The 13094-nt window shown below is 35.6% G+C and overlaps 1 protein-coding gene across 1 annotated transcript; it reads left to right on the top strand.

Annotated features, from left to right (window-relative positions):
• The first annotated feature begins 2520 nt into the window (after positions 1-2520).
• LOC148959818 (melatonin receptor type 1C-like) lies at positions 2521-3699 on the top strand. Its single transcript, XM_089109793.1, has one exon. It carries the CDS (start codon positions 2521-2523, stop codon positions 3697-3699), a length of 1179 nt encoding a protein of 392 aa, XP_088965919.1.
• The last annotated feature ends 9395 nt before the right edge of the window (positions 3700-13094 follow it).

A 13094-nucleotide genomic window follows, 5' to 3' on the forward strand; every position in this document is an offset into this window, starting at 1 on the left:
TGAAGACAAATTAAGTATAAAATCAGTATTGTAAAAAAATTGTTGTTTGTGAATATGCCTATCGTCAACTCAGTTGGTGCAATCTTTACTCATCTACAAATAAACAATTATATGAAAGAAAAGATAACTGTTTAGCTATTTATGGGCTGAGGTAAGAATTTATTTGGACTGAGGCACAAATATCTTTTACATTCTTTTTTTGCCTATGAGATGAAATCTCGAAACTGTGGTATGTTAAAGTGAAAGAGTTTGCTTTTTTGGTAGTAAGATTCTGACGAAGCAGTAAATACATTGAAAATAAAAGAAAGATATAGGTCAGTGCTTTTAAGCGTGCACTAAATTGCATGTTTAATGTCCTCCAGATCTCATGGTCTTTCAATTTTTTCTTGCAGCTGAATTTTTCCTTTTTAAGCTCAAAATTTGTGGCACGTTCTTTGCAGCAAAACAGCTGTTTCAATTGAGTATCTTTTTAGCAATAATAATTCTCTGCTCTTTGTGGAGAAAAATTCCCTACGTTAAGTATAACATTCCTCACATTAATCTAACTTTTTAAATGAAAATCCACATAGTTGTTCTGTTTAAATGAAACAATGGTCTAATGAGAGTTGCATTATATTTTTTCAATTTGGTCGAGAGCATATAATGTTTTGCCTCCCCCCCCCCAAATTTAACAAGGGAAATGAAATTTTACAAAGATGTGGTTTTGCATTTGAAGTGTAACTCAAGATTAATTTAACACTTTACACAAACGATGATAAGGGTATATATGCCCATACATACCACCTATTATACATTGCTGTCTATGGGGTGTTTTGTGGATTACTTAATGGCAAATATTCATGACTCTGCACACGAGATATTTAATACTAGAATAAGAGCAAAAATGAAAGAAATATTCCAAAATTGGTGCTGCAGATCACCAATCTTGTCAAGAGGGAGTATCAAAGGCCAAACCAGGAAATAATTGATCCTCAAATCACGTATCCCGGAACTTCTTTTCCTGACCTGGGCATGAAAATTTAGCAAGTTTGTTAGAATACAGATTTGGTTATTTAATGTGAATTTTATTGGAGAAATTGAAAACATAACCGAAAAGCTGTGAAAAACCATTTCAACCCTGATCTCATCTAAATAGAACAAACATTGGCAATTCCAAACCTCTTTCACTCGATTGTTGCGACACGAATCAAAGAATAGGACCGTAAGATGAGGGCAGTGCACTCACCATCATTGCCATACCTAGATGTTTGTGATTGGGGTGAGGGGGCGTTACGTGATGTCATAGACCGATAAACGGCAGTCTATTATACCAAATAATTTGGGGGGGAGAGCCCCTCTGCCCTCAGTTGTTACACTTACAAGTCTGATCACTACCCTGTTTTACCGACATTGCAATTCACCTGCTTATCACTCTGGATGCATGACCGCGGTGTCTTGGAACAACGTCTCAGAAAAACAGGTGCAACAGCAAATTTACTTAGCAAACCACTCAAAGTCGCACATGGATGCATCCATTATTATCATAAATTTTAGTTCTTTTAGGCAAACAGTAATCATTATTTCGAGTTTGAAACTACCGACATTAAATGCTTTTCATTTTTTGTCACATAGCAAACAGAAGCTAACAATGTCTTCGGAAATCATATAGACGCTTATCACATTAAATTGTGAATTCCATTTCGCCATTTCTTTACCTATCAACTCAGTTTTGAATTACACAGGTTTTCAAGCAGATGTAGCAGTCAAGCAAGCTGTCGGCAAATCTCTTACTGATGGATGCATAGTAAAACAGTCATATTTTGTGCAATTCTGTTGTGAATCTGGAAATATTGCAGAAATGGTGCCGGCTTTTGAGCACTCAAAAATCGATTATCTCTGTTTGTGACTATCGTCACAGCAAAATTTTGCGCGTTATTTTGATTTATATTCCAACCGTCACAGCGTAGGACGGCAGATCAAGTTTTTTTTGCAAGGAATATCTCAGATTAATTGGAAACCCGTACGTTTGAAAGCAGACCCGTCTGATCTACGCGGTTATGGTTTGGTGCTGTCGAAGGTACTTCAAGTTCAACGCCTGTTGAGAAGTGCCTTGGATCTAACGACTAATTGCATTTTTGTTAAATGGCCTTGGATTGATTGTCTGGTTGCAAAAGCCGATGGAAAGCTGCCCACTGTTTGGAAATGCAAATTTGTGTTATAGAAAATATCAACAAAAATGAATCAAGGAATGGTACCCAGAAGCGAAGCAGTAATTCTGGAAGATTAATTAGTAAGTCAATATCTATTAGCAAACATTTCCATAGTGTTGGATAAAGCTGTAAAAGAAAACAAGAGGAGTGCATACGTGTTGCTTTTCACGTAACAAGAAAGGTCATCGAGAATCATCAGAGATTGGCAATGACTATACAGGCAGCGGATAAGGCGGGAGGAGAAGAAGAGTAAAGATAAGTTGGTTTGGTGTTTTAGAGTCAAACGCTGGTGCAACCACGGAAAATATTTTAGATTTGTAAAAGTTGCAATATGCTCGATACTTTGGTGACAGTGAACGCAGCAATTACTGTCTGCACTCTTGTTGTAGGTACACTCATTAATGTTCTTGTGATTTATGCATTCTTGAAGACCAAGTCTCTTCAAAATGTGAACAACTTTTTTTTATTTCAGCTAGCCGTTGTTGACCTCGTTAAAGCTTGTTTTATTCTCCCTGTCAAGGCGTTCAACCAATTTGAGCAAAAATCTATTGGAAGCGGCTTTCTGTGTCAGCTTTCGGGAGTTGTTTCTGCTTTCACCTATCTTCATTCCGCCATTTTGCTTTCTGCTATTGCTGTCGTTAGATACTTCAAAATAGTTAGGCCGATTCAATATTCTAAGATTTCTTCACGTGGCCGTGTCATGTTTTTCTCTATCATTCTCTTTCTAACATCTCTCTTGGTGTCCTGTCTCCCAGTGTTTGGAGTTGGCGTATACCATTACAGTGGATATCACGGAGTTTGCTTTGCTTCTTGGTCCGATATCAATATACCGTATCGGATAGTCTTTTATTTCGTTACGATTGGCTTATGCTATTCTGTTCTGTTTGTCTGCTATGGGAGGATATTTTGTATTCTCCGAAGACACAGGCGTGTTGTTGTTTTCAATCTAACGTCATTGCAGCTGAAGCCTGTTCGGAAGTCAACCGAAGAAAACGGAGAGCCTAATGACACCAATAGCATCAGCCTTGTGCATCGAAGAAGATTTGAGGAGAAAAGGATAAACGAAGGAGGCAAGGAAATCACTACTGCTGATAACGACATAGAATCACATCCCGTTCGCCAGAAAGCAAACCAGCAATCTTCAGGTATGCAGACAATGAAGAAGTTCCAGAATGACGTTCGCGTCACTAAAATGATGTTCACTGTGGTCGTTGTATACTCAATATGCTGGTTACCAGCATTTTTCGTTACTTTTCTTAGCTTGTCAAAGGTTGTCGTTGTCTCTCCAAGCGTTTTTTACCTCATTGTGACTCTGGTGGAGCTCAAAGTCTGTCTGAATCCTTTGATCTATGGAATATGGAATTATCAGTTTAGGAAAGCCTTAAAAGCCATATTTCTGAAAGAGTTCAATGAGGTATCTTTCGGGAAGGGTAAGGTAGAGCCCGCTCATAAAAACAGTCAGCAAACAGAGAACGTTTTGAAGAAAGGAGAAAACGATGATGCATTGTGAATAAATATGATGCTGAGCTTGCCGAATGAATGAATTTCCAATTAGGTTTGCGATTGCAGCTGATGGCAAATAAATATTTGCGAATTAAAAAATTCGATTGCAGTAGGCTTATCTTGACCATATATTTATCGCATTTTAACTGTTTTTTGTAATGTAAAACAATTATTGTTGCATTGAAGTGAAACTAATAAGTCATTTTACCGTGTATTTATCGCATGTAAACGGTTTTTAATGTAAAACAATTATTGAAGTAAAACTAGTTAGTTATTTGAGTATATTTTTAAGGAAGTAATTGGCACTCACCCGAATCCCAAGAGCTTGAAGCTCGCGGAGGGAGGAGAGATTTTGTGGTTATGTTACAGGGTTTTCATGACGAGCAAATACACTAGCACTGTAGTTCTGTGCAATCATGCGAATGGACAACAATTCTGTGGCATAAAGTCTTCCTAAACGCCAATTTTGTCGCATAACAGAAGCTTTGGCAACCAAAGCTTTTAAAGGACAGATATTTTTCTGAAATCAAGTATTCAGGCCAAAATTTCCCTCAATTTTTTACAGTAATACAGTCTTGTGCAATTTTTTTTAAACCACGCAACAGAGGCAAAACTGCTAATCAAAAAGTACGGTAAAATATTAAAGATTACGCAACTGCAAGTTGAATTTTCAAAATAATTGTCTAAACTTTAAAATTGATAAATATTTAAATCGAAATACTAGTAAGATTACCTAGAATCTTTTCTTTTTTTCAAAAACGTTTTGCAGAATTTCCCAAAAGTTTTGCAGCAATATCATCCTCTTAACTCATAGGCCAAAGAATAACTTAGGTCGGTCAAAAAGGCGGTATTCGGAATATTTCTATATATTTGTCTTTGAAAGCTCTAAATAAAGGATATAAATGTTATTTTCATTCTCAGTTATGTGTTCAATTAAGTTTCTGCTTCAAACTTTTTTCTAAACTAAGTTTCAATTATTAAACGAGTATATGTATTTGTAGATTGCGGGCCTGATAAATCTAATTGGAATAACCCGGGTTAGCACTATTGATAAGCATAGAAAAAGCTTTCCTAGCCTAACGTTCAGAATCCAGAGAGGGTATTTGCACGAAAACTTTGAAATACCTATATGCCTACAATATTTGAAACTTATTGGCTTGCGCAGCAGTGTTTGATGTAGCACCCAAAACATCAAACCAATAGTTACACGCTTCTGTAGTATATAAATAGATATATATATATATATATAGTTTGCCTTGAATCTGATTACAGTTTGTCTTGATGATTACAGTCGCAAAATGTATACCCATTATTATGATACTGAAAACTACCCTCGTGCCTATACCTATCTTTTAAAATTGTACCTAACAAATGGCATATCCCTACTGTAATAAAGTTTGAAATTAATGAAAATTACTGCTCACCAAGTGCTTGTTACCATATATGCAGAGGTGTACACGCTATTTCGTGTATATAACAGGACGATTCTAAGTTGCTACAAGTTTCACGGCTAATGCGATCATAACGCATAAACTGTTCTAATTATATATTTGTATATAAAAACTGTTCTAATGTTCTAGTAAATATCTACTGCTCTAATTATTTTAATTTAGGAAAATTTCGTAGTTATGAAATTAAAATATTACTTTCAAAGGTACCTAATATATGTATGTATGTATTTATATAAACACTAAAACTTAAGTCATAAAGCGAATATAAATTCATTGGTATTTAAATTGCAGCTGTAGAAGTAAAGAGTATTCAATTTCTTTACGTCCTAGTTTTGCTTATGAAGCTTTTTATATTTTGAGTTGCCCTTGAAATTTAAATTTGCTATTTATAAGCTTCGTGTATTATATATTTTCTTCATGTTTTGATTCCATCAGTTTTTAGATACGGCTCCGGTACTAATACTCTCCTGTGAAATTCCTATGTATTTTAACATTGTGAAACCGTACTCAGTTATTGTATTTCGTAGATTTGTCAATAGGCAGTTCACTTTTGCAAATAGCGTACGAGATTTGCACGAAAACAAAAGGATTTCAAGGAATTTTCAGACAAAACAATTCCACCAAAGTTGTACGAGATTTTCGAAGAGTGATTCTCTCATCCAGAGTCAGGAAAACATTACAGTCACACGACCACTGACCGGAGGAAGGTCCACGAAAAACAATAGAAGCTCCTATGACACACCCAAATCACGCCTAATTTCTATTGCTTTGTGAGGAAGGTTTGTCTTCTGGGATGTTTTTGTCTGGAGGAAGGTTAACAACTTTTCTTGACTCTGCTCTCATCTTCAATAGGCGCGTCTAATAACAACAATGTAAGAATGGAATCTTCATTTGAAGTGACATAGTGAAATTGCAGTTAATGCCAGCTAGTTAACTATTTACTGCTAAATGTTTAGTTTTAATCATAAGATTCTAATTACAAGTTTACACAATGATGCGCGTAGAAGAAACTGGTAAAGGAGACCAACTCCTGACTCGTATGTTTTACAGAGCCTGCATTTACAGCTAAGTTTCTTGAATCAAATTATGCAATGTTTGAATCTTTGAAGTTATTTTCATTTTCATCAAATCAGATAACATTTCGCATAATCTTAAACATCTAAGGAAACAATAGAATCATAGATTTGTTCTCGTATTTGAGACTTTAACTTTTCCCTCAGGAAGGTAGTGTAATGCCTGCATAATGTACCGAAATGTTCCCGGCTTCTTGCTTAAATCTTGTGTTCCTTTTAAAAATATGCATCAGCATTAGATACGATTCGCAAGAGAATGAACCTTGATTTTCACAACACGCATTGCCAAAGGTTACGTGCCTTTGATTTTTAACACAGCTCAACTTGGCAGGGAACGTCTAGATAAATGTTGTTTTCTTCAAAATTTCAGTTAAAAATTTAGACATTCTTCGAGGAAGAGCCCAGAAGGTCACACAGTCAAAGACTATGAGAAATCCCACTCAACACAGAATGAGTTTAATTACAACGCTCTAATCCACCTTAATTTTTGCTTTCATAGAAAATTTGCCAAAGCTTGAGAAAATTGCCCGTAATAAGGATGAACACTTTAGTGGACTCATCTTCAAGGTTTATCCTAAGAAGTTAATGTATGAGATTTTTGTCAGGTGTTTGTGAAGTCAAAGATAAGGTACTTGTATTTCAATAAGGTGTGTTATTATCCTGTCATTCACGGAATCTTATCAGTTGCATTATCTTAAATGACACAGCAATAGCATGCATGTGTTTTCCTGTTAATATATAATCCTGAAGTTAAAGATTTGATTTTATTATTAATTTTGCTCTTTGCACGCGAGAAGAGAATTTAAACTTCATAATTAGAATGCCAACTTGCAAGAAGTTTCGAAAAATTTTAATTGTTTTAAAATTTTGCCAAACAAAACAATGAATTTAATGGCTCTGGATTGGTGGCTGTTGTAAATTTTTATCTTCCTGACACTAAGAGCATATTGATGATTTCCCACGGTCAAACTAAACTGAGAGTAGAAGATGAATGACCAGAGTCATGACGTCAAAAAAGTATGTTTTTAGGATTTTTGAATTCTGAATACATAACCTAAAGAATGCAACATTAAAATACTGAAATGTAGACAATTAGCTAAATGTGGCAAAAATTGGCTGTGAATTTGTCATATTAACACAGGCTCTTCCCTAGCAAATCACTTATATTTCGTCTTTGTTTCAAAGTCTATGAATTAGTCCAAAACACCAGTAAACCAAAAGTAACTGAGTTTCGTCTCAGTCAGTTTCATCTTGCTATATCTCAGTCAGTTTGCAACAGAATTGACTCATATTGCGCCTTCCGAGATATTTCATGCTGTTATTTTAAGTTGTGTGATCAAAAATTAAAGTTAAAAGCAAGAAATCTTATGACGTCACTCTTAAGAATTTTATAGAAGAATGGAGTGGAAAGTCTTCCCGCATAGACTTTGTCCCCCATATAGTCCTGCTTCTTGGTATGGATGCTTTGCGGTATGCAAGCCGAAAGTGGATACAAAGCTTACAGGCGTGCATTAATACTCAGGAGGGGTACTCCCTACTTTTCTATACGGCGTGGGGGGTTCATGTCAATATTTGGGGTCTGAGATTTTAGAAAAAAATATATTTGGGGTCTGTGAATTACAGGTTAAGAGAAATTCATTATTTGGGGTCTGACAATTACAGCTTAAGAAAAATTCAATATTTGGGGTCTGAGAAGTGAAAACGAAGTTGTAAAAGAAAACCAAATATTAGGGAGAATCCTTAAAGAAAGGAATCCTTAAATTTTAAATCTTGAAACATCTCTCTTGGTTATTTATTGTTTAGGGTATTGAAAATGTTGTGATATTCAATAAAATTTTACAAAAATGATAGTCCAAAATATTTAACATTATTCAGGAACTCAAAATTTTGAGACTCAATATTTGGGGTTCTTCAAAACTGTAACTCAATGTTTGGGGGTCAAAAAAAATTGCTGACATGAAAAAGTAGTGAATACTGGGCACTAAGAATCCTTACTGAATAATATAATTTTATCTCTTAACAGCTTTTTCAGTATATGATAAGATGAAATTCACGCCTAGAATTTGAAAACTTGTTGGAATTCAACAGACAGAGTCCACGGATAGAGTATTTATCACAACAAAGTTCTTCGGGAGCCTAGTTGTGCACCTGCTATCGGTAAAATATGGAAAGTGCAGTCAGAAGGAGTCGGTGTAGAGACTATCAAACAAAATAGACAATATGAACGATCTAAGTCCTCTTTAGGAAATTTGAAAATCTTTGCTGGTTGCAAGCAAGCTTATCAGATTAAATACTTGTTTAGAACACAACTTCCGAAAACATCGTTATTGCATCTTATGCAGGGATTTCTTTAATACTTTTCTGTAAATGCGCGAATTTCACATGCTAGACAATTTTTTCGTTATTTTGCTATACACACATATACTGCTGATTCTACTTAAGATAATATAACCCACAATCACTCTATCCAAAGATCAACGTCACAATATGTTTTAATATTATATGGACGATTTAATGAGCTGCTCGCTAGAATAAGTTAGCTGATAGCACCTGCAAATGCGTCCTGCTTATGTCCACTTCGCTGTGATCTGCCGTTAATCTGGAGCATATCTAGATGATTGTCAGACGTTGTAATTGATTGTTAGAGATTCTTAAAGCTTCAAAATCTAGGATAAGTCTTTGTGATAATAAAGACTTCAAGTATTTGAGATCTAGGAGAAAATCGGATTGATTGTCAAAGGCTGGATCTAAAACTGTAACGCTAAACAGATTTAATTTCTTAAATGTTTCTGGTGCATTATTGCTAATCTGGGAAGAACCAATGTAATTTTCATAAGCAGGTATGAAAGCGCGTATGCATTGAAACTGCCAAACCTTTATGACCGTTATTGCAATTTAGGCTACGTTCACACTGCTCCGTATTCGTTTCGCTCTGTTTTTGTTGATGGAAACGCTGTCCGTTCACATTTATCGGTTTTCAAATTAATACGATTTGAATACGGTAAGTGTTCACACTACTCCAACGAAAACGTTGTTGGTGGCCTCATTTTTGAAAAGAGGCGTTCACGAATCCTCAACAAATTAGCGTCATTATCAATGAAATTAAATAAAAGCAAATCGTGAAAAACTTTTTTGTAACAGCTTCCAGTCCATTATGAATTCTCAATTTTAAAATTTTTGAGATTTGGTTTGCTGTAAAGCACGCATTTTGTTGCCGTTTTTAGCGTATTCAAATGTCTCCGTTTTTATTCGAAATTATCCGTTTTCATTAGCGTCTTCGAACGACTCCGTTTTCACAGCAGAGTTGTGTGAACGCAAGGCAAAAACGGATTAGTTTGACTCCTTTTTCATTTGAAAACGAAGTAGTGTGAATGGGCCATTAGGCTCTAGCAGACAAAGGTGTTTTAAACCAGTTTTTTTCCTATCTGGTGTCTGTTCATATGGATTGAGATCCAGCCCACAGAGTGATTTGTTATTGTTATTGTGCTCATATGAATCATTTAGGCCGAAACGAAAATAACGTGTTTACATGGTAGATTTTATTCGTTTTTATTTCATTTCGCCTCATTATTAAATCTTATGCATGCCTAAGCCAGTGCAAAAGAAAGAGCTGAAGTCATCCATCCCCGAGTTTTATTTCACCTCATTGATTTCGCCTCTCTTCGTGTACACTCTTTTTTTTATAAGAACAATTTTATAAGAACATGAGCCTCAAAACTGGTCAAAAGTTAAGAACAAATTAAGAAAAAGTTGAGGCTGAGCTTCTGCAAAATGCAATTTGAACAACGTTTTTCTCAAAATCGAGGATTTTTAGCGATGTGTTGGTGCTTTTTCGGTGAATACTCAAATTTGTCAGCAAATTAAGGCTGTCTCACTCACTTTGTTGGCAAATGAGGCCTGAACACCTCCTTAGAGCGAAAAAGCTAGCAATAGCACTGCTTACACCCTCTTAATTTAACAAATTAAGAACAATCCAGCCTCAGATTTTCGAAAAAATTAAGAACAGTCAGCCTGAACTTAAAATTACTGGTTCTTATATAAAAAAGAGTGTAAAGGCAGCAGTTTGTTTTACCAGCAACCGAAATGAAACTCGTGTTTGCATGACTTTTCATTTCCTATTTCGGGTAAAGTTTTCTTTCGGGATGTCATGTAAAGGTCGTCGTATTTACCAACGCATATCAAATAATCCATCGGGATCACAATTTTGCATCATGTAGAAGTGATGGAAACCATTAAAGCGCAAGGCAACGCGTATTTGCGTCATCGTCAAGGACGTATTTTTTCAATCATACAGTTTTTCTCTGAGAATATCCTTGCTATGCCAGGGACTGCATCAAAGTGCTGTACAAGCGCAATTTTAAGTAAGATTTATCGCTAATATGTAAAAACAACGCTTTTTAATATTAGCCCTATTTGTGTTTATTATAATCATTATTGTAAAAATTGTCAGTTTATTATCATGTTGGCAAAAATTAATAAGATAGCTAAACGTGATGTATGCACTTACTATTAGCTTACAAAAGCCAACTAAGAACAGCGAGTATAAACCAATATTAAGGAATCGCCATAAAACAAGAACTAGCTTACAAATTATCAAAATCCAAATGCACGGATATAAAATCGGCACAAACGGCTGTGGCATTCATTGGCATTCCAATTTCTGATTCTCATTTTAAGTTCCCTCAGGAAAGTAGAACAGTAAGCAGAGAGTGTCTGCCTGCGATATTTGTTGCACTCTGATATGTATTGTTTCAGTTCCAAATGAAAATGTTTCTATATTATTTAGTAAGAACTCGTTCGAAATTTTATTGTACGATGATTAAAGATGGCATTTGTTTTCATTTAGCTTCATTAATTTGTCACAAAACCACTTGTTTATTGAAGATGAGTCATTTTCAATCTTGGTGTCCTTGCACATGTTGTCCCAATCACAAGTAAACATTGTGATCTGCAAAGATGCTGATTTCTATTTTCTCTACGTGTAATAGGAAGTTATTTTAGAACCTGTTCAAAAATATTGGTCCAAGAGCAGAACCTTGTGGGATACCGAAATCTACATTATCCAAAAACGATAGGTACCATGAACATTTACTTTCTGTCTTCTGTTGTGTAAATATTCTGAATCAATATAAACCTGGCCCTCAAGCTTACAAATGCTTAAGATAGACACCAAAAGGTAGCACTCTTACATTTCCTTCTCCATCAGCAAGAGAAATTTTTTATTTTTCCGATAGTTGTGTTAAGAGAGCCTGCTGAGAGCTACAAAGTAGAAGGGAAGAATTTTCCAAGAGTCTCTCAAAAATTTTCGAAAAGTTCAGTGGAATACTGATTGGCCTAAAATTAACCTTTTTAAGTTGTTTCGTTCTTCTTTTGCAAGGTAGAGATATAAAGACAGTTTAGCTGGAAACATTGAATTTTAAATACAATAATTAAATGCAGTACGTAAAAGATCAAAGAAATTGTCTAAAAAATTTTAATGAATTCTGGGAGGTTAAACTTTAGGCAGGGCTGCTGAGGGGTTATGGTGGCTATAGTGTCTTGAGTGAGGGGCCCCGACCCGCGATGTAGAGGAATCCAAGAAAATTACCTTTTCTGAATTCGTGATCTATCTCTTTCTTATGCTAACTCAGGCCCCGTTCACATTGCTCCGGATTCAAATGAAAACGGATAAAAAAGTATCCGTTTGTGCCTTGCGTTCACACTGCTCCACCTTGAAAACGGATACTTTTGAAAAAGAAGTCTTATGAAATCGCAAAAACGCAATGTGAACACCGAAAACGGGTACTTTTGAAAATGCTAACAACAACAACAACAACACAGCAAAATACTAAGACCGCGCCAATTTGAACAACTTTTCTTAACATTGCTGATTCACTCGAAGTTAGTACACTACTTGGAGGAATATTATTGCCAGTGAGTTGTTTAAAAAGTTTTTTAGCAGTCGCGAGTGCTGTAAACCAGTTCGTGGCGTTTTCCTTTTTATACAGAGCGGAGCAATGTGAACGCTTCATCGTTTTCACGCCGTTATCAAATGTATCCGGAGCAGTGTGAACAGGTAAAACGGATCGATATGAAAACGGATAAAAATGAATACGGAGCAATGTGAACATAGCCTCATACTTCTCTCAATTTCGTTTAAACATGTGATATAAATGTCAATCAAACAGTTCGATGTCTTTAGATTAGCTTAAAATCATTCATTCGTTTAAAATGTTTTTCTATTTTAAAGCATAACTTTGATTATTTTTATTTATTCCGTTTTAAAATGGAGTTCATTAATTTAGAAGCTGGCTGCTAGATCTTGAAGTCCTGGGCGATTTGGCCTCCCTTGCCTCCCTGTCGGCGGTCCTGACTTTGGTAGGGTACTTTGATGTTCAAGACGCGACTCCGAAGTGTCTGCTACAACTTTTGAGGGCAGCGTTAATTTCTGTTCAAAGTATAGCAAAGGTATTGCATTTAATTCTCCTTAAAATAGTTAAATCTATCTTAACACTGTCCGCACGTTGAAGTTCTGCTAGTCGGAACAAAAGGGGGACTAAAAGGAGAGCGAGCCAAATACTTTCCCATGCAACTTTAAGCTAAAAGAACATTTTAAACATTTTAGAGATATAAAATGTAAAAATGTACACCGAAAATTTTCTGATGTAGCTATTAAGAAGTCTCTTGTAGAGGTTATCTGTTGAGTCATTGCCGTCATGACTCAGAGGTCATTGGTACCAGGAAATAGCAGACAGCTTCCCTTTGGTTTATTGCAGACGTTGCTAGATTTCAAAATATCATTATGACGCAAGCTTTAAAAGTAGAATCAATGGCAATCGCTGAAATCATGTCTGAGAGCAAATGCTGAAACTAAACATTGCTGAAACTAAGAAATTTAC

Source organism: Rhopilema esculentum, chromosome 8 (assembly GCF_057945365.1).
Source record: "Rhopilema esculentum isolate cy_ngs chromosome 8, ASM5794536v1, whole genome shotgun sequence".
Classification (NCBI taxonomy): domain Eukaryota; kingdom Metazoa; phylum Cnidaria; class Scyphozoa; order Rhizostomeae; family Rhizostomatidae; genus Rhopilema; species Rhopilema esculentum.